This window comes from Cylas formicarius, unplaced genomic scaffold (genome assembly GCF_029955315.1).
Source record: "Cylas formicarius isolate icCylForm1 unplaced genomic scaffold, icCylForm1.1 PGA_scaffold_4__25_contigs__length_36172078, whole genome shotgun sequence".
In the NCBI taxonomy this organism is placed as follows: domain Eukaryota; kingdom Metazoa; phylum Arthropoda; class Insecta; order Coleoptera; family Brentidae; genus Cylas; species Cylas formicarius.
Window position 1 is genome coordinate 24,291,021 of NW_026844334.1, and position 22,268 is coordinate 24,313,288.

Consider the following 22,268-nt stretch of genomic DNA (forward strand, 5'->3'; position numbering starts at 1 on the left):
TATTTAACATTTTTTCAAAAGCGTAAGGCGTTATTCCCGATAGCAAAGTAAAGATAAACACATATTTACTCAAAATCCGGCGAAAGCTTTACTCAGAGTTTAGTAAAGACCAATTAATAAACTTTCCTCCCTCTGTTTTAGTAGCCAATATGTCTTTTCGAGGAGATAACTTCGATGTGTGGGTTTGGATAATTTACGCAGAGGCAACGTCGTCATTTGTTTTGGCATAAAAAAATGTCTAGCCGTTGTCACCTTGCCAGAGAAATTCAACAGGAACGTTTGTATTTTAAAAAGTTTGGCGTTTAAACTACTTTCAAAGTTTGAATAAGACTTGATTAAAACTGTGACTCGCAGCGTTCCCAGACACAAATCGAATTAAACTCCATTTGCTTGGAAGCCCCAAGGGGAGGCCGACTTAATACCTTGTTGATTTCATAGGCAATCACCTGCCTGAATTGAGTTTAGTTTTTAGGTACGAGGTTGGTCTTCTATTTTGAAGATATCAATAAATAAACTTCATAAAATCCAATATAAAAAATATATTTTTTAGTAAATTGTGCCATTTTGCGGATATTGACGTCATCCAAAATAATATTCAATATTATTTTGAGTATAAGGATAAGATGACGAATTAACAGAAGTTACAGACAAAAAATTACTGCACACCTCATGGCACTACAGCTGGCAGGACGAGCATTGAATCCACTCCTATTCATTCACTCTTTCTTTTGTCATGTTTTTTCTGAGTTTCATTTTTCTCTTCGTTAAGTTTCCTTTGGTTTTTCAGCTCTCTCTGTTTCTTTTTCTCGTTTATTCTTTTTTCTTTTTCAATGGCAAGATTTCCTTTTTCTTGAAGTTCTTTTTTTACCGGTGTAGACGTTATAATTCATGCTGTAATCTTTTTCTTTTTAGTAATGGTCTCGTTTCTAAAAGCTCTTGGAAGTGGTTTTATTTCTTCCACTGAAACTGTCTTTTTTTTTCGTTGCACTAATCACTTATTGTAGATTTTTGACGGTTAACATTTTCCACTTTTTCTTTCAACATTTTCATTCCGCTTGGACCGGGTTGATCCATCAGATCAACCAGATCATCATCATTTCGTTGTTTGCTGAATTCCCATCATCAACAAATAAGGTTCTTTTTACTGCATCTGTTTTCGATCGGTTCATAAAATTACCAGGATTCGGTGTTGGATTTTCATCCAGATTGTTTTGCTTTGATACAAACTTAATCAACGGTCAGCCTCACTGTCAGTATCGTTTAACATATTAACTTCTGGATATTCTATTTGTCTATTATCACAGTTCAAATTGGGCATTTCTCTATCTGTGGTTAAAGCTGCTGCAAAATCCGAATCATCAAATATATTCCGATCAAATAGACAAATGTTGCGTATGAGCGGCGAAATAAATCAGCAATATCTTTGTCAGTAATTGTTTGCCCTGGATGGTTTATCTTGAAACAGATAAACCTGACTAAAATAGGTTTTTAAGGGACCAAAAAATGACACATCCATAGGTTGTAGTCGATGGGTTGTATGTGGGAGAAATCCGACCATTATAATGCCAGATTCAGATTCAGATTTTTTGGCAAATCCAGCAGTCCAATCTTTTCCGGCCATCCCTTTTTGAGTCTTAAAACGATGGGGAATTTCGTTTCTTGCCACATATTCATATGCTATTTCTCTTAGTTGAAGAAATGTAAGTCCAAAGGCAAGTTCATTTACAATTTTTATGTAATTATAAAGTTCTCTACAGTGTTCCTCCGAAAAGGTGTCCCTGAATCTTTCACCATGAACAGGTAAATCTTGTCCATTTCTTTTCTTATTGACGTATCTTCTTAACGTCGCTTCAGGAATTGAAAACCGTTCCGCTACACTGTTGACAGATTTGCCTTCTAAGACCTCATTGATGGCTGCCTCTATATTAACCCTGCCACTCCAACCTTATTTTCGCTATACAGATTAATTAATATTCAAATATTTACGTTGCCATACAATAAAACACTATTTTTAAAATCACAAAAATTATAACCTGAGCTGTTCAAACGGCAAATGTCAAATAACTGTCGATCTGCAGACTGCAGCGCCAAGGCTGATGTCCGTATAAGTTTTATGAAGAATTATTACATTTTTCCCCTATAATAGACATTCTATTTGAGTCAGTAAAAGTGATATCCTGAAAGCTTACCCATTTTAAGAAAAAATTATTTTTATGACAATATCTGACAAAGATGCTAAAGTTACACCTTGCTGTTTGTTACAAAGATATCTCTCTTTCCTTTGGTTGTTTTCTTGAATCGAATATGTAATGCATACTTTTGCTCACCGGGTATATAGACACGGGAGTTATTAAATAACTTTGGAAATTCTAAAAACATGCTGAAGTACCTGAGGTAAGTCCGTTTCTGAGAATGTCCATAACATAAATCTGTATTGATAAAAATGTGATAATTTGTTACAATTTTCGTTTTTGCTTCGAATTTCTAATATTTCTCTTCATAACATGCGGATTTTGTTAAATCATTTTCGCACATACAATTGTTGAGGGAGAACGTGAGAATTTGACTCAGGTGATATCATTCCTGTATCGATGATTAGTTTAGTTAATAATTTTCTAACGGCTGTTCGTTAACATAATGTTTGTTGTTTTACTGTGGTTTGACTGAGAGTATAATAAAGAGGTGATTTAGTATAAATGCAATGCTATATGCAATGCATATATTGAATATGCAATCAAATAGGAGCGATAATGTTATAACCACTTGACAACGATTTACCAGTCTCAATATCACACCCCCATATTGTGCTCCGAATTGGTGATTAGATGCATCCGTAATAAATCTCTATTGACTTCTAACTCGATGAGCTTATTGACGTAGGTGTTTTCTTTAAAGGTGGTGGACGAAAAACATGTTTATAACTACAGCACTCATCCTATTCGCCGCTCGTTGAGTCATGTAATATTCAGTTGTTGTCCAAGCGTTATCAGGAAATAGATCAGTGGAGAAACAAGGATATAAGGAGTGTAAAATATTTTTTAAAGTAATATTATTATTAAATTTTATATTTTCTATATGAATTATTTTACATATGTTATATGCGGATAATCGTCCAAATACCGACTGTAGTTAAAATCGACCCACAAACAGGCTCCCAAGAAACGAACTTAAAGTGTTTGCAAAACTTCGGGCTGGATTTTTCTATTCTACACAAATAAAACGGGCAAATGAATGCGAGCTTTTTCCTAAAGTAAAATATTTCAAGTGGGTAATCCCCCATCTTCGGGTCTTTTGCGAAACTTGCCTTTTTATCAAACTTTAAACATTTGCTAGAATTTTTATTGCTCAACCAGTGGCGCGGGATTTATTTATTTTTAGACATACATATTTATGTTATGTTTTATTTAAAAACACTACATTTGAGTATACAGAAAGAGACAAAAAGATATTTTAGAAAAAGGGGATATTTTTTTATTTCTACAACATGGTAGAAAAATGCCAAAAGCGTCAAGAAATATTTATTTGTTAGTTTTAGAAGACGTCAGCGTTATTAGTAGTAAAATGAAATTGAAGTAATTAATATATAGGTAAAAAAAATATTGATGAGTTAACTATCTAAAAGCTAATATTAATGAAAAATACAAAATCCAGTCTATTATTTTATAATATTGTTTTTTAACTAATTCTAGACTCAACATTCTGCTAGATTAATTAAATTAAGCGAATATGTAGTTTTTGTGATACCTCAAGTAAAAGTCAATATTTTTGCAAAAGCTTTCCCGGAATTTTGAAATGAACCTTTCCAATTATCTTTTTCTTGGATATCCTAAATTTTACTACCTATTCCAACATTTAAAATTATGTCTAATGAAGATTATTATACATATAAATTGATAATATCTTTTTTTTGTTGTCAATTTCTGTTCAAATAAAATCATAAATAAAAAAAATTCGCCACTTTTGCACACAATTTCCGTTTTCTATTTTGACAGATGCAATGGCGCAATACAAGTCATTTGACTAGTTTTTTGAAGGCGTGTACTACTTTCAATTTCATTCGATAAAAACAGTTTTCTTATGCCTGTCATTTACTTTTTTGAATTACTAATACATGTTTATTTATTTATTTATTTTCGAGTTTGAGAGTCTTCTGAATTGGACTTTGCACTACTTTAAAATTTAATCAAATATATATAATCGATTTAAATTTATTTAATAAATTCTTGAAATAATGATATAAAGATTATTTTGAAAAGTTTAAGATTATGATTTAAGAATTCCACAAGAAATCAATATTCAGAGTATTAATAAACGTAAGCAAAAGTAAAAGTAAGAAAACTCTAGATATTGTTTTTAGAACTTTCTTACAACTCCCTTTATCTTCCTTTATGTTTCGTCTTCAATATAATACCAACACAAATTGTTATTCCTAACGGAATTCTATACCAAATCGATTTTATTTATTTGTTAGCAAGTTGTACAAATAGGTACCACATACAGTGTTAATAATAAAGTTCTCAATACTAATACTGTACGACGACTTAATCGACGTTACAAAGAATGTGCAATGATTTAAATCCACGTCCTTAAGATAACAAAAACACTAAGAAAACAGTGCAAGTCACCAAAATGGCGAGAGGGTGAAACTAAAACTGAAATACAGAGAAATATCAAGCAATTGTGCGGGCACTTAATTTGGATCCTTTTTAGAGCTTGTCTTGATACCGTTAATCATGTAGTTTTTTAAGGTTTCATACGCTGACGGTTTAGGAGAAACTATTTAAAGTTTAAAAAATAAAGCTGATGGACGGCGTATCTTGAAAAATGTTTGGGGCGTAGCGCTGCACACACAATTTGATAAATTTACCTCCTAGCACGAGAATGCAATCTTATCCAAGCCTATTTTCTAACTTTATGAGACTTTCGAAAATTGAATCATACATTCTCTCTTTGGTTTATCGACCGTTTTTGTTTTGCTTGCCTTTTTTAGTCTCGAAAGATATCCCTCGGATAAAATAAGAACACTTTACAAAAATTCAGTATTTCAGCAATTCTTCATTAATTGACGCTATAATTATAGGTTCGCATTAAATTTTTACATTCAGTGGTGCTATTCACTGTATTTCATTAATTAATCTTTGACTTAACTAATCAAAATTACTTTTAACCTTGAAGTCAACATATAATTGATTTTTTTGTCCAAAACAATAGTACCTATAAATTATACAGTGTGGGGTTAAAATATGGAACAAATTCATTAAAAATTTGGATTTCAAGAAAGATGCTCGCATACATACATCATAAACGTTTCTTGTGCAGTTTTTGCAGTAAACAGAAAACAAAGTGTATGTCGTTGCCAAATACCTTTTTTTAATGGAACATCATTTTTTAAAATCCATTTTTTCATTCAGTGTTAAATGTCACGTATAAAACAGTTTTGTAAAACTGTGACATAAATGTGCAACTTAAATCCATTTTTTCATCGTTAGATAAACAAAATTGTAGGTATTTAAATATAAATAATCATATAGAAGGGTTTCTGATACTGTTTCTAATGATATAATACATTTACAAAAATATGAAAAACTGGCGGATTCTTTATAAAAACAGGGTAAACTGCCTTCTCGTAAAATATCTAATAGTGGTATAGTGAAACTGATATTTTTCTGTATAATAAAAGCTATCGAAAGTTTTCGCTAGATTTTAGCCATGGTATCCGACGGTCACATCATATGTCATTCAGTGGATGCAATCGTGACATCCCAACCTGGAATATAAAAGAAAAACTTCCTGCATGCTCTGACTTAGACTGGGGTACCTGTAGAACCTTCATCCGACTCCGATGCCAAATGGGGAGATCCAAGAACAACCTCCTGAAATGGGGATATGTGGAAGAGGAAACGTGTCAATCCCTACAAGCCCCACGTGCGATGAAAATGCTGTGAAATGAATGTGAAACAATATCTTATAATTTCTAGTTACAAGCTGTAGTTCAGACACGATTAAATAAATAAATCGTGCTACTTTGCAAAAATATACCCAAAAAGGGATGGTTAAATTCTACCAAAATGGCATCAAACTTGTTGCATAGTACACTATTCCCACAAAGATTTATTTAAGCTCAAATTAGTGAAATGAATGTATTCCCACCAGCGAAAACAACAACGGCATAAATTTTATATAAAATTTCAATTAATTTTTTGGGCACATCATCCAAAGTTTTTAACGACTGCCCAGATAGGTAAACGTTTTATGTCGCCAACTTGGTATGTAGCGTGTAGCTTGAAACAGCGGAACAAAATTTTGTGTTTAGGAAACTTTAAAGTGCGCTTTTATGAGTTGTTAAGTGAAAATTTCACTGACATGTGAACATCGATCATCCGCCGTTCAAAATTTTGGTGTCGCAGACGTATTGCAGGGATATTAATCAAACAACTTTTGACGTTGCCGCTCGGTTGCAGATCTGCATAATTTTAAAGATTTTTATTCTCAACGCAACTATCAAATAATCTGACGAGTTGTTAAACACACCTACCCTTATATTTTAGCTAGTTTTAAAACCATATAATCACTATTTTTTAATTTTTTTCTAGGAAATCGTTCGTTTGCATCTTGATCCCCGAGCGTTCATAAAAATGCAGTTTATGTCGCGTCCGGGATTTCATTTTTCGAGGCACGCGCTACACGTAACACGGATTTGAGGGTGGCAAGCATCCGTTCTTTTGGATAAATTTAAAAAAGAGCCCTTTTGAAAACCCGGGCAAAAACGGCGATAGCAGGTGCAATGTTAACCAGGTTTTCATTAAAGGCGCATAACCTCGAGGATGTAATTTTTTTCATTTCAGATATCAAAATATAAGTGGGTAACATAATCACGAAACATATTGTTATTTTGATTCAGCGAATTTAATAAAATTAAATGAAAAACGAAAAACACCACCAGTTCCTACATTTCTTTCTTAGAAACCTTTGGGCGTATTGAGTGAAAAAGGATGCCGCTGAAAATCGGGTTTTCATATACACTCCCCTATGATGTTCGTTACATATAGAAATGAAATGTATTCGAAAGATAAGGTAAATATTTTTATGCTCGATCCTTTCCGCATTTCCAATAACCGAAAAGACCTTGACATGAGTCACATGAATTCAATGACGGCAAATGTGAAAAATTCGAGCTGAAATAGCCAAATTGGAGTTAAGTGAAAAAATTTCGAAGGACGCTATTTGCCAAATAGTTTAGAGCTACAACAAAAATTTGGAACGATAATAACAGGAGCAATAGGACATCCCTTACATATAAAAACAATTACCATATGTAGGGAACATTATAGTGGGCAATGTATGTGCATATAATTTAAGAAAGATTTAATATCCTTTCCAGGATGTATGTATGATGTATGATTGAAACGTCTAGGATTCAATTTTGTTATGTTACGATCAGCAAATTTCATTGTAAAATATGATCTAATATAATATTAAAATATAAATCTAAATCTAAATATTTTTAAGAAAAACAACTACTGCGATGGCAAATACGCTTTGACTACCAAAACATTACCCGACTATTAGCATTTAATTCATTCTTAATAGTATATTATGCGGTAAGTATGATAAAGGCCATTTTAGTCACAAGTTTGGTTTGGCACGAGCGAAGCGAATCCTTGATAACATGTTTACCTATCTGCCAGTGCTTAAAAACTTTGGATGATGTGCCCAAAAAATTAATTGGATTTTAATATAAAATTCAAAATCGCTCATTCATTTTGCGTTGAACAAATCTTTGCCGAAGAGCAGTTTTTTATTCAATTCACTGGTGGACTCCTTCTGCGTATTCTTGTATTTTATTTCGACTATTATTTGCATAAATTATTGAAAAAAAACGTATTAGTAACTTTAAAAATATTTTTAATAATACGGTAATTTTTACAGTGGAAAAAACCGTACCGCGACCATTAGTTTTTGAGAACATTTTTGAAAAATACTACGAATATATCAGTGATCAAATTTCGTGAAGTATGCCATAAAATTAAATTCTAAATGTTTTGCCGATATATTCTAGAGATTTGAGAGCTCTAAAAGTCAGTTAATAATGTTTTCAATCGATAGAGTCATGTGGGGCAAGAGTGCACTTTTTTTTTCTATGGTTATAAAATTGCAATAATTGTACAAAATAAATTGAAATAAAAGTATTTATTTAAAGGATTTATTGATTTAACAACTATGTAACATGAAATTCAATTTACTTAATTGTAATTAATGAAATAAAATAAAATAAATGTTAGTCAGGATGCGCACACTTACCCCAATATTGGGGTAAACGTGCGCAACACTGCGGGTAAGTGTGCGCATTTGTAATAATTTAAACCATAACTTGTTACATATAGTTACACCATATTTAATTAAATAAATATTATTTTTAATCAATACTTATCATTTTTTACTTCATTTTTTATATTTATATATTAAATATATAATTTTTGACAAATACTGTTTAACTTGATTTTTATCGAGAATAAGGCTTAGAGTAGTTAACAGTTTTCAAATGAGATCGTTTTTAACGAATATGATAACATCTTAATTATTAGAACATATATCACATATGAAAGCACCAGTTTTATAATGAGTGCACTGTTCATGCCACCAGCTATGACATAAGCTACATTTAATCCAATCCTCTGTAGGTGGATCAACGTATTTTTCACCACACAATGCACAGTAATCATCATTTTCCTTAAAATCATTAATATTTTCTTGACTAGCCTTAACTTTAACAGCCTTATATTTGGTAGTAGTATTCTTCTTTGTTTTTTTTTTAGAATTTTCAGTTTTATTTGCTCTAGCTATGCTAGTTGACGTGGGTTGTCGTAAATTCAAGTCAGGGTGCCTTTTTAAAAATCCATACACCCAATCACGTCCAGCCATTTTCTACTTTTGATTAAACCAATGAGGAATATGATTTATTTCAGCATACTCGTAGATCAATGTTCTTAGAGTTGTCATATTAAGACCATAATAGAGATCATCACATCTTTTTAAATAATTATATATTTCATTTTCTTGCTCACTTGTGAAAGTTGAAGTAAATCTTCCTAATTTTAGAGTAGTTGAATCAGATTTTAATCGCTTCCTGAGAGTACTCTCTTTCATTCCAACCTGTTCAGATGCTTTTCTTTTACTTAAACCTTCGGCAATCAATCGCTTAGCAGCATCAAATTGATCACGGGTAACAACGGACCTGTGTGGAGCCTTCCGCTTGTAAGTTTTGATGTATAGCTGATAAAATTAGATATATAAACGAGCATAATTGGACATAATTAATACTAATTACCGCTACATAAATATAAAAGTATTTGAATTCTAAATTGGAAAAAATCGTAAGAATAATAACCAAAATTTTTACTTACCAATATTACTAAAACTACGTAACTTTACCAGACAAGACTCTAGTCTTTTGTCCAACGTCGTAGTGACTACTGAAGGCAGTTGATTCCCCTACTCTACTGTCAACGGTTTTATAAATAATAAGTCTGCCTTATTATATTTTTATAAATCTATGTATTCAATCCCCATATTTGAGAAAATTTTCTGGGCTTAGCTGTTAATTAAAAAATATATATTGCAAGCAAAACAATGGTCGTTTGCAGTAGGTAGGTTTCGAACCTATGCTGATAGAGAATCTGATTTCTAGTCAGACGCCTTAACCGACAGATCAAGGCTAAATCTGTTTGAATGTCGAACTATTTCTGGTGATGTGCCATTTGAGATATAAGGGCATATGTATGCATATTGTTTTAAATTTATGCACTCAATACCCATAATTACCCGCTGCGCACACTTGCCCCACATGACTCTAACTGCTGAGCGACATATAATGTTTATTGAAAAACTGAAAAAAAATTGTAGGCCCGTGTACACCTCAAAAAGCTTCTGTTAAACACTCCTACATATAAAAATTGTAACGGAATTATCTACGATTTGTCAAAATCGGTTTTTTAATTTTTTAATTATAATCAATATAATTTCTTAAACTTTAATATTTTTCAGCAATCTTAATATTCCATAATGCCTGTATAAGCATTCTTCGTAATGTTTTTATCTTTTTTCAGTAGCGTCCCATAAAATACTTAACCATATTTAAGTATCCGTTAGCAATTTTAAGTTATCCCCACCAACTTGACTTATTCAAGTAGTTCAAATTTGTCTGCGACACCACGAAGGTCCAAATTAAATGTGATTGAAACAGTCATGATAGTTTCGCACACGATATTGATAGTGGTGAGGTTTACATAATCCAGGAAATTGATACAAAACTTAATACGGAAATAGCTTAATTAGTTGTATTGATAATTTAATTGTAAAGCATTTTTATCCAGTTAGAAATATTTTCTTTTACATTACATGGAAAATCTAGAAAATCAAGTTCTAATAAATTGCTCGTTGTTACATATAGGTGTTTAATGAAAAACTGTGCGAGAAAGAGATTTAAATTTTTCGCAGATATAAATTTTATGCCCACACCTATGATAAGATAAACAAATGAGAGATTTATTGTTAAAATTATTGTTAGAATGCAAATACACTCTTTAAGTTTTCTTATTTGTACGTGGTTCTGAAGCAGATAATTTTTCCAATATAATAGAACATTTATCTCAGTCGAAAAAGTCACCTAGAGTAGAAAGGAAAAAAACACCACAATCTTTTAAATTAAAAAAAAAATCCTCAAACAAAAAAGTTAAAATACTTTCAAAAAGTTCTTTAGTAGCAGGGCCCAAATTTTTTAATGGCTGTAAACTTCTTTTACATTTGATAAAATGATCCCAACTCTAGTATTCTCCCAGAAAAAACTGCAATTTGAATTGCAGGCAATTTAACCTGGCAAGTTTTCTGCTCCAAGACTTGAAAGTTATGTTGATAATGCTGGGATAATACAAGGAAGTTTGAGCATGAATTTCCTGCAACACTCAAAGCTGATACAGTAAATTAATCAATTTTTCGATTCGGGGTAATTTATCTTATATATAATGATAGAGTTAGCTCTGGTGCGAGATTTTTTGGAGAATTCAAAATTCAAATTTAATTTTGAGAGTTGCAAAAATGTCGATAGCAAATTTTATAAAACGAAATTCTATAGTGTGTGATACAATTCCTACAGAGTCGAGAAAACCAGAAAGAAAGAGATTGTCTCAATATAGGCATAAGTATCGAAACTCAACACAATTATCCAGTATAACAAAACACGCACTGAAAACACTCATTAAAATTGTTGAACGATTTAACCTTCCACCGGCTCAAAGGAAGGAATTGTTGCGGGAACTGCGGCAAACACTTTTAAACTGACTTCCTTAAGACAGCGTTCTCATATTTTTACATTAACCTAAACTTTGCGTACTTACTAACCGCGGAAAGAGAAATGCAATGTAAAATCAGATAAAACTTTTTTGAGTAAAGGGCTGGGGCAGACTAAAAAAAATATAACATAAGCGAACGAGATTATTTTATTTAATATTTTTAAAACTTAGTAAGTTATCTGCTAAAAAGAATATGCTAAATGAACGTTAAGCTTTTTGGCTATTTATTTTCAAAATGCTTCGATTTCATCCCATAGTGGGCTTGTCGAATCGCTTGGTATTCTATTTTTGCTAACCCAGCAGCACCTGCCTTCCCCAGGTGTGAGATGTCCGCGCAGAATAAATTGGTTAATATACTACTCCCCAGGAATCTCATTAAATCATCTGATGCCTGTCGTGCCGGATCTTCAAACCATTTGGAGTTTGACATAGTAAAAGATAGTAAAATATTCGCTCGTCTAAATTCGTTCCGTTAGTCAATTAAATTTTCGTATGCGTTCCATGTTGAAGTACATGCTAAATGCAAAAATACGGTTTTCTAATTAGAGGGTGATAGAGTTAAGTGAAGCGCGCAATGCAGTCGAATCCGGCGGACGTGATCCCGACTGGTTAAATTTTACAACACCGGGAACCGTGCACAGAATAAACAATGTCGCGAATTTATCGAGAGGTTTACTGTAGAGATATATGGTGCAATTTAACTCATTTTTCTAGTCGAGCCGTTCCAAATTGCCGTCCTGTTTGTCGCGTAATTTCTGACACGTCTCGATATTACGTGATTGGGGTAATTAACAGTTTATTGAAATGATTTAGGGCGTACGGCGACTGCAAGTTTATCTTGATATCTGAACACCATTCTAGAAATAGGAATGGAGCTGAAATGGAAGTCAGTATTGAACAACATCCTCCATCCGTAAACACGATAAAGTTATTCCATACGGTTACTTACAGTAAAAAATAAGGGAATGCAGAAAAGTAAGCAAACGTAAAAACTTGACAAAGTAATAAAAGAAGCTCCATTGCTGTTTTTTATCCATTAGGTTTTGGACACATCAATAAAAACAATAATTCCGATTGTTTGCATGTCTGTATATCTCTCTCAAATAAGAAACAATGTAATAATTAATAATAGATTATTGACTTCTTTTCTAAATAAACATCTTAAGTTATTTTTAAAAGCATGTTGAAAATTACTTCAATCCTAAGTAAATATTATGGGGCATTTAAAGTCTTACTGATTCGATTGTAAGTGAGGTTATCAATGAGAAATGAACAGGTAACAGTAGCAGTTCGTAAATCGTCACAAATACGTTTCTGTAATTAAACGCAAAAATCCAGACCCATTACAAGATCCCCAGTGAATAATATTGAGATAAAATTTATAGAAACAGGGCATGTCGGAGATATTATTTTGTTAGGTGTTAAATAGTAAAGTATAGACGCCATACCTATAAGTTAAGCTACATGAATGATAAATAAAATTTGACGCAGAATTCCAAAATAGATTTGAAAAAATGATGCTACATTTAAAAACAGGAAAAAGGTATCATCTACTTTTTGTCCCACACTGTATTTTAATTGAAATTGGATGTTAAGAACGAAATAAATAATTAGTTGCTTTATAGAGTAACATGAAAAGTCAGGAAATATAGTATTCGGTTCTAAAGTCATTTATTTGTGATATACCAAATTTAACATAACTCTGCACTCAGGTAAGGCCTGACTCGTTCTGAATCAATGTCTCGTATAATTTCTAGCCGGATCAATCAAATATTAAAAAGCGCTTTTACAATTAACAATAAAAACGCTTTTACGACCTTCGGATCGCATGTTACACTACTTCAAAATTAAGAAATCCCGGAAAAACATCATTATTTTGTTGATGTTAGAGCTTACCATTCGATTATAACTTATATTTGCATTTTTTATGCCACATAGAGGAATGCGATGTACATTCATGAAATTTCAATTCAATTTTGCATAACTATTATATTCTCCTTATACTACACAACTTTTATTTTCAAAATTGTTTTTTTTTTGTTTCCATAAAATTGCCACTTATTCATCACAAATTGGAAAACGGAGAAAGTGAATTTTTGGACAGAAAAAGATGAAAAATCAACGAACATAGTATTGCCAAGTCAACAGACCCGCGTAAACTAGTACGTGATAACTTCAGTGGAAAATTATTTATTATATTCTGAGCGTTAATTCGCAAATATTTAATTTAATGGCATACGTGCATAAAGTTTGCTGTGCGCACGGCATTACAATTAGTTTCATTATAATAAATGGAAGCAAAATACTACTCCTGACTCTAGGCAGTCATTTAGTCAAAATGCGAGACGCAAATGCGGACGAGATTATAACATTCATCTATTATATGCCTTTATTGATTATTTGTATATATTCTGAACTTGCAAAATTTCTGACTATAAAGACCTTAGTAAATAAATGTCATGCTATTCAATTAATATCGTAACGAAGCACGAATTGTGTCAACAATTATTAGCGATATTGTTAACAACCATTTTCGCTTGTATGTACGTATATTATACTGTGGATGCTCTATTAAAAGTATCTGGGGAACGGATGCATCGATTTATATGAAATCACACGGGGAAAACTTGATACTCTCTCTCGAAAATACATTGGACGTGACAACGTTGTGCTAAGTTTCAAAAGGGAAATTTACGAAGTAAAGACACCATAAGTTATAAGTTATTCAAAATTAAAAGGTATAGGAAGGCTAATAGAATGTTTTAAAGACGAAAAACAATTGCATCGCAAGAAATGAGGATCTCCATTTGATGAAGTCATTTTAGAATACTTCAAATTTTTCGATGCCCTACACTCGTTTTTAAAATAAAACTTTAAATATCCCAAAAACAGCTGGACTTAGCCTCTCTCTGAATGAAATAAATTGCAGCTTTGAACGGATGTAAAAAATGCAATTACGTGTGCCATTTAACTGGAGATAACCTAATTTAACTGGAGTGCCGAATTTGAGCATTACAAGACTTTCTGGAAACGGTTTTCTTGGGTTACATCAAACAGATATTCGGTTATGGCCTATTTTTATTTGACTTAACTATTTGAACATTTTTTAATATACAGATAACGAAACATTTATTTCATCGCTCACTAGTTTAAACGTCCAGTGTAACAAAGGCATGCCCAGACTACTGGAGTTAAAGAATTGTACCAGACCGACCGACCATATTCCTTCTTTCCTTCTAAAGTGTCGGAGTAGCTTTGTTACACTTGAGTAGGATAGTGACTCTTCTTATGTTCGACCGACCGACCATGTTCCTTCTTTCCTTTTAAAGTGTCGGAGTAGCTTTGTTACATTTGAGTAGGATAGTGACTCTTCTTATGTTCGGATATCACGAAACTTGACAATAGGTTGATGTGTTTTCAACCCCAATATTTCGAATAATTGAACACTTTTATTTCATTAGAGCTAATTAATTTGTATTCACAGCGTAGAATATCAAAATGAATAAGTAAATAAAATTGTTTATGTAGAAGCGGCATATATAGCAACAAAAACTGTTAATCTTGGATAATTGTAGAAATTAACAATATATCGTGTTTATTATTTCAGGTCAGACCATAAAATATGGAGGATATGGACGACGGCCAGTTGTTTTCAAGGATGGAAGAAGACTTTGGTTTACTTCCCAATGGCAATATTATCTTTAATACTACCGTACAAGCTGTGGCTTACTTACCTGTCAGGTGCATTTCTTCTACTATTGTCCGTATTGCATTCGGTTTTATATTTCCGAATCAGACGTAAAAGGAGACGAAAACAGTCGAGGTTTTATCAAAACGACGCGGATAGTTTGGACAGGTAAATAAGTTTAACTTTGGTTTTCTTTACTCAGAACGAAATAAAATGAAGCTGCGAAAACGTGAAGATGCAAACAATTTCTAGCAACTTCTGGCAATTATATTCAAAAGTTCCGAGTGATAAAATAATTTTAGGGAATAACTACCAATTTTCACTTCAGTAGCGGAAACCCTTTCGAACTTGTCTGGTTATTTATTCAAGTTATTAGACCCGATATAAATTGAATTTGAAAGTTCCAATAAAATAAGCAAATTGTATTGTCAATTAGGCCGTTCTACCTATATCGCATTTGCGGTTTTTGAAGGTAATAATAATAAAATAAAGTAGCGGGTATACAAATTTGGCGTTCAAAATTACTTTGGGTATTAATAAAAGAAATCGTTCTTTCAGATTACTGGTTTAATTTAAAAATTCGCAAAATAGTCTAAGATATGACGTTACACCTACAAGTGGTACCACGAGTTTACTTGCTCAAACCAGTTTATTATTGCTGGTTCCAGTCTCTATTACAAGATAATAAACCTAACTCTAAAATGACTAAGGTATAAAGATATCCCAAATAACTTACAGCCCGATATATTGATTTATAACGATCATGATCGTGTCTCAAAAAAGTTTTGGAAATGATGAAACATACCAGTAGAAAATCTAAAATGTTCTTCCAGTAGCTCGAAACCGCAAGGTAAAATTTAGAGATTTTTGGGTGTATTTCTAGAAGTCTTTAAAGAAGATTTTCCTCCCTCGTAAAGTACATAAAGAGAATGTCCATACAAACCGTCTTCGTTTTTGAAATATTGCTTATTATCGTCAGAATTGATAGGTATTTATGTTTCTGTGTTGCAATTCTTTCTTACTCTTAAGGATATTTTTCATTTTTTTCAACCTAGCATTTAGTTTAAGTTTCATTGCTAATGGTTATTTATCATTAGCATGGGACTTTTCATTTCTTTGATTTTTTTCCGAAGCTATTAATGCAGAGAAGAAAGTTTCAATTTACACCAAATGTTCGGTAAACTTTAAATAATATCCTTTTTTTATTTGCAGCAGCAGGGTTGAGGAAATAACAGATGTGCTGGACGATGGAATTCCAGAACCGATGCCTGGTAGCAGTGTTTCCCTCTCTGATACTCTCCGAATTGAACACGAGAATTTTCTCGAAATTTGATCATCATCATTTGTTACTATAAATATATGCAGGTATACTGGGATAAAATATTTCATTAATAAATTTCTATTCCAATTTCTAAATTTAGTATGGAATAGAACTGGATATACGATGATATTTTGTCTTATTTCACTACCATTTACCTTCCACAAACTTTCTGTGAACCAGTTAATTGAATTTGTATTTTTACTGATGGTACTTCATCCGAAATCCATTAAAATATGTAACTCACGCTAATCTATCCTCTGCATTTTATAATTAAAACTTTTTTGATTGAGAAATTTGTCTGCTATATTAATGCAGTGTATTTTGAAATTTTCAACGTATTATTAAGTGCACGACTTTCACAACGACCCAAGTTCAAAGACAAATAAATTGGTCGCAGAATGAGATTCTCAGCAACGGACTTATTTAATATTTGTTAAGAAAACATATATAATTTGTTGTTAATTGCGCTGTTTGTCTGAATATCTAACTCATTGCATTGTTTTAGTTCACAGACCTCCCACTAGATGGCTACGCACGCAAGAATACGACTATTTTCGCACCTGTATAAACTTTTACCGTTTTACTCTGTACTGTACTGTACGGAATACAACTCAATTATCTTGATTTGGAAATGAATAATATTTTTAGCTGTGGCGACGTTTAATGAAATAAACAATGTGTTTAAAATTGTGTTTTATTTTTTAAATCTATTAATATATCATATACAAAACATTGCATCAACTCGTAATCAACATAATTTTTAATATAAACATATTGTTCTGTAAAAGTAAATTCGAGCACTTTTTATCTTATATTGACTCTGAAATTCATCATTCTGAAAATTATGTGAGAACGTGAAAGAGCAATGGACTTACACTCTTCAATTCAATGTTCGCAAAAAAATTAATGGGAAAAATCGCAGGGCTACCCACAAAATATGTGGGGAGATTTTAAATTCTGCATCATGTTTAAAAGTGATTATAACTATTTTATTTGAATAAGATCATCATTAGGGCACTTTTTTTTATTCAAATGCATTGGCGTACTCAGATGTTTTCTATAGTGTTCCGTTCTCCCACGGTTGTTTATAAATCATACCGGCTGACGTTTCGATAATCAAGTATAATTTATAAATAACCGACGCAGTAAGAATACGAAAGTGTTGTAAATAGTAATAAAATGAAAATATTAAATAGTTTAATTAATTAATTAATTAATTGACACTTACAGTTACCAAAATTAAGTTATCACAGAGGGACTAACAAATATTTTTTAAAAGTTTTGATATCATTATTTCCGTTCAAGCACAATTATCTCAAATTTTATAAAACAAGGGATAAAAAAATTATAGAGTTTAAAATAATATTCTTCGGTAGTCACTACTTGTGTCTGCTCCTCTCAATATTGACATTTTAAATTGTATAAAAAATATATTTTTTCTATTATGAGCTTTATTTGAAGTATTAAAATTCATAAACAAGCAACTTCGTGTGTTAGAAACGTTCATCTAAAACTTATATGTGCCAGCGATCAAAATATACTACTTTTATCCCATTTAACCGAGCCTGTATTTTTAATGGTTTAAAGTTGCAATGAAAAAATGGTCCATCCCATATACGAAATTTTGTTTTATAAATCTCCAGATATGACGTGCCCCAAACAAATATAAAATAGTAAATAAAATAAAAAAGATTGTTTATAATAAAATATATTCTTTAGTCTATTATGATTTAAAACTTAGTACACAATGAATGGATCATTTCGAGAACACGCTGGCGACCTATTGTAAATCAGTCGGCATATAATCTTTTTGAAATCCGTTAACGCCTCGTCCTGGTAAGTCTGATTAAATTTTCCATCAAACGCAATAGTGGGAATAAAGCTGGGAGAAATACTGTTTGTTTTTTCTCCATTAGCGGCAAATATTTTTTCGGCTTCGCCGCTGGAAAAACATTGTTCTATGCGGGCCCATGATATACCAGCTTGTATGGCGCACTGAAAATGATTTCAGTTAATATAAGCTTCACAATTCGTAGCATATTAGTATAATCACCAGCATCTTTAGAAAACAAATATATAGAAATGAAATCTAACTAAATATTTTATTGACTTTCGATTAAAATGATTAAAATGATTCTAATTTTTAGGACGTCATCAAAAACAACTACAATATAGTGATAAACTTTTGGTTAGTAGATAATTAATTATTTAATAAACGAAGAAATTATTTAAATGCATTTGTACTTACCTGGTGAAGTGTGTCGTTGGCCACTGGGGTCCAAGCGGCTTCTGAACAGTTTATAAAGTTGAGTGTGTCATCTAGTGGAAACAATGTGAGGGCACAACCATGGACTTTATTCCCATAACATTCCTGTGGACCATGTTGGCAACTGTACACCACGGTGCCCGTTGTGTTTATCTCCTACCAGAAAAAATAAGAATTTTTGTTGTTGATAAAGAAATTTACTGAAATAGTTCCAACTTTCATTATGCTATGTTATGCTATCCTCGCTAAGGTTCGTTTTTTATTTCATTATTTCATCAAGAAACAAAGAAGTACAATTGTTGATGTTTTTTCTTAGTGAAAAATGTTATTGTTTTACCGAATTTATTGTCATATTCGAGGAGCGTTCCATCCATCCAGACATTTCCACTTTTTACATTTTACAGGTACCTTAGTTTATGTTTTCATATTTTTATCGATTCGTTATATAAAAATCATTCAAAATCAGCTCCATCTGTTTAAATTTGCATGTAAATAGCAGTGAAAATCAGATATCCCAAAGAATTCCATGTTTTTTTAGAATTATTTTATGATATAGGGTTTGTATGAAAGCTCCTCAATTATACCAAACCATTTGATTTTGTGTAGGTAAATCGAAGAAAGGTGCACTAAACAATATGTTGTGAACATGTTTCTAATTTATCAAAGTTTCTTTTCACAAACAAAATTAGATTTCTAATTTCTAGTACTCGTGAACCCGTATTTCAGTTCTGAATAACCCGGAACAATGAGAATTTTAGTATATTGAAGTTTGAAACCTTCCGATTTCAAAATTAGCTTTCTAGAAAGTTGTGTTTTATAAATATTAAACGAGAACTCTTTATTCGCTTTCGCGTATTTCCATTTTTTCCACATTTTGCCAACAAATTAGAATAACTTTTTAATCTTCAATCCTTAAACTTGTATTCTGTAAAAAGTTGGCTACCAGTTTGATCTTGTGTTTCGTTTGTTAAAGATAATATACACTACATGTAAATGTATAGTGCTGATCTACCCAGACAAGCAATACAATATAGAATATAAATAAATATGAAACGCGCATATCGATTTCTGTATAATCATTTTCCTATGCCACTACCGAAACGCTAACATGTAACGAAATCGTAAACAGGCATATGACTGGACAATACCAAAAAATATGTTCATCACCAAAACATTAATTGCTTTACCAACTTACGAAAACATTTCCATAGGGTATCAGTTCCAAAGCAATAATATCGGATCCAATGGACTTATAAGTGGAGTAGAGCTGGTTGGTTATAAATGCTCTGCTGTCTGAGCATAGCGTCTCGTAGTAAACAGAAACCTTAACAGCATCGTCGGCCTATAAATAGTAAAGAAATCGTAATTATACACGCCAATTTTAACAATCAACTTTAAAAATACCAACAAGATCTTTAATGCAAATAAAATAATATACACTTACAAACAACTTGGCGACTATACCGAAGAATGTTAAAAAGGTTAGCAGTTTAGCACTCATCATTGTTTTCTACAACTCATAAATCATAACTCTGAGTGTGGTGACCCAAGCATCAATTTTGTTATAATTAGGACACAGTTTAGTCTGATAAACGGCTATTTACCATTATTTCTCGTTAATGTTTGTTTAAAACTTATCAACGAAGCATAGAATAACGAGACGTCATTTAAATTTTTCACTTATCTTACTGTTCGATTTTATACTCTTTTGAAGTACTAGCGATACGAATTTTAACAAAACGCAATTAAGGTGCTCTGTTTGAAAGTTGAACTTTGGGTTGGCACTTTAAAAAGTTTTTTGAAAGTTGTACATCTGTTTCACAGACTGTACGGTGAAGTTCTTTCAAAATACCACTATTCCCAGAGGTCCCTATGCATGAAATGTAAAGTGGCGACAAATTCAAAATAGATGGAATATTCTCCGAACAACTGCATTTCAACTTTTAAACTTTTCTTGTTCCGACTGTCGTAAATATGGTATAAAATATATTGAGATCCGTTGTCCCTTTACTAACCGAAACTTCCCATCAGAACTTCCAATGTGTTCCTGTTTGTATATCTGTAAAAGCGAAAATGCGAACAATGGCAGTTCAGCGAAAATTACATGTCGACATGTTGCTTGGACAACAAGAAAAGTTTTAGGACTTCGATAAATGGGTTTAGTGATTTCCAAAGCAAATTTTTAAAAAGATGTTTTAGCTAAATTTTACTCATATTAATGTAAAATGTGAAAACTACTCTTGTGAAAATTTTGGCTTGCGAATATATTATACAATTCAGCATGGCGAGAAACATTTAAAGACGCCGATATATCTTAGAGACATTTAAAGTTATAAAATTTACGCTTAGAGTAGAGTCTGGCGCATTCGCCATTTTAATACTCCCTTTATCTAAAACTGCATACTCATTTTTATAATGGCTAAAATAAAAAATTAACCCATTTTTTATTATTTTTCCGAATTTCTATTGCATATTTCAAATACATGACATTTTTAAAATATATTTTTTGTACTCACTACTGTAAAATTCTACACTTCACTGATCAAGCAGTGTTACTTCAAGACAACCACCGCCGAGTTTCAGATGGTAACGTTACCCGTAATTTAGCGAATATGTTCGCGTTGTTTTTGCCAAAAAGTACACAACTAATGGTGAAAAAAAAAATATAGGCAACACGTTAATAAACTTCCTCAGTCACTCCTTTATTAAACACTCCCTCCGTTCCTGGAAAATCTCGAAGTCGTGACTAAAGCGCAGTTTATCAAACTTGTTGCATAGTATACTATTTCGTATTTTACTTAAATTGTTAACATCTATAAATGTCTGCGTAGTTGTTAAAAAGAGGAATCAATTTCATTCTTAACATTTTTGTCTACCAGTATGGCTACTCGAGACATAGAAACCCTGCCTATGCCAATAATACAGAAACTTAACTAAAATTTCTAAAAAAAGTGTGTTTGCCAACAATTTATAATGTTTTATTGACCGAAGTTAATAATTTAATTGAAATAGAAAAAAAACAAGAAAAAAAGATTGTGAGTACGTGAGTGGATAGCAAGAAGAGATAAATTTGATGCATCTGCAAATCTTCTCAAAGAACTAGCAGCTGAAGATATTATGGAGTTTCAAATGTGTTTAAGAATGTCGCCTAAAAGTTTTCAAACCCTTTTGGACATGGTTACCCCTAAAATTGAGAAACAAGACACTCAAATGAGGGATGCCATACTTCCCAAAGTAAAATTGGAAGTGACCTTAAATTTTCTGGCTACTGGAAACAACTACCGTTCCCTACAACATTTTTTTCTAAAGTTTCTAAACCGACTTTATTCCAGTAGTTTGTGATGCTATTTATAAAAGCCTCAGAGAATGTATTAAGGTAATTTTTTTATTATATTCATAGGTAATCAGGTAAGCAATAAAAACAATTTACTTTTTAATATCAGTTTATATCAAAATTTGTAGTTTAAATCACGTACATACATACATACATATCGCGTACATAAAAGGGATAGGTATATTCCTCAATATCATTGGTGATTCTCCATGCTTCTGATAATATGTTTATTCCTTCTGTATATTGTTCTTGTTGTTGAACTCCTGAATAATCAAAGGCATTTGAAGAGGATCGCGATGCTGAATGCATAA

General features: G+C 31.9%; 2 protein-coding genes across 4 annotated transcripts in view; one reads left to right on the forward strand and one right to left on the reverse strand.

Moving 5' to 3' along the window:
• The window catches only part of LOC132700970 (uncharacterized), a 99,685-nt gene extending 82,675 nt beyond the window's left edge, over positions 1–17,010 (forward strand). For all 3 annotated transcript variants that reach the window (XM_060668573.1, XM_060668574.1, XM_060668575.1), the window contains exons 5-7: positions 14,956–15,204; positions 16,249–16,401; positions 16,863–17,010. In XM_060668573.1, the coding sequence (XP_060524556.1) occupies positions 14,956–15,204; positions 16,249–16,369 (370 nt within the window). In that variant the 3' untranslated portion in view covers positions 16,370–16,401; positions 16,863–17,010. The remainder of the gene's footprint in view (positions 1–14,955; positions 15,205–16,248; positions 16,402–16,862) is intronic.
• A 1,039-nt stretch (positions 17,011–18,049) lies between these two features.
• Positions 18,050–20,226, reverse strand: LOC132700922 (gamma-interferon-inducible lysosomal thiol reductase-like). Its single transcript, XM_060668516.1, has 4 exons — positions 20,068–20,226; positions 19,819–19,965; positions 18,606–18,779; positions 18,050–18,352 (listed from the first exon to the last, which is right to left on the reverse strand). Exons 1-4 carry the CDS (start codon positions 20,125–20,127, stop codon positions 18,095–18,097), a joined length of 639 nt encoding a protein of 212 aa, XP_060524499.1. The 5' UTR covers positions 20,128–20,226; the 3' UTR covers positions 18,050–18,094.
• Positions 20,227–22,268: the final 2,042 nt, after the last annotated feature.

What these genes read in the sequence shown, in the direction of transcription:
- LOC132700922 (XM_060668516.1), bottom strand. Translation starts at nt 20,127, where the DNA reads ATGATGAGTGCTAAACTGCTAACCTTTTTAACATTCTTCGGTATAGTC. An exon ending in GTATAGTCGCCAAGTTGTTT is followed by an intron (nt 19,966 to 20,067) that starts GTAAGTGTATAT and finishes TACTATTTATAG; the next exon opens with GCCGACGATGCTGTTAAGGT. An exon ending in CCAACGACACACTTCACCAG is followed by an intron (nt 18,353 to 18,605) that starts GTAAGTACAAAT and finishes AATCATTTTCAG; the next exon opens with TGCGCCATACAAGCTGGTAT.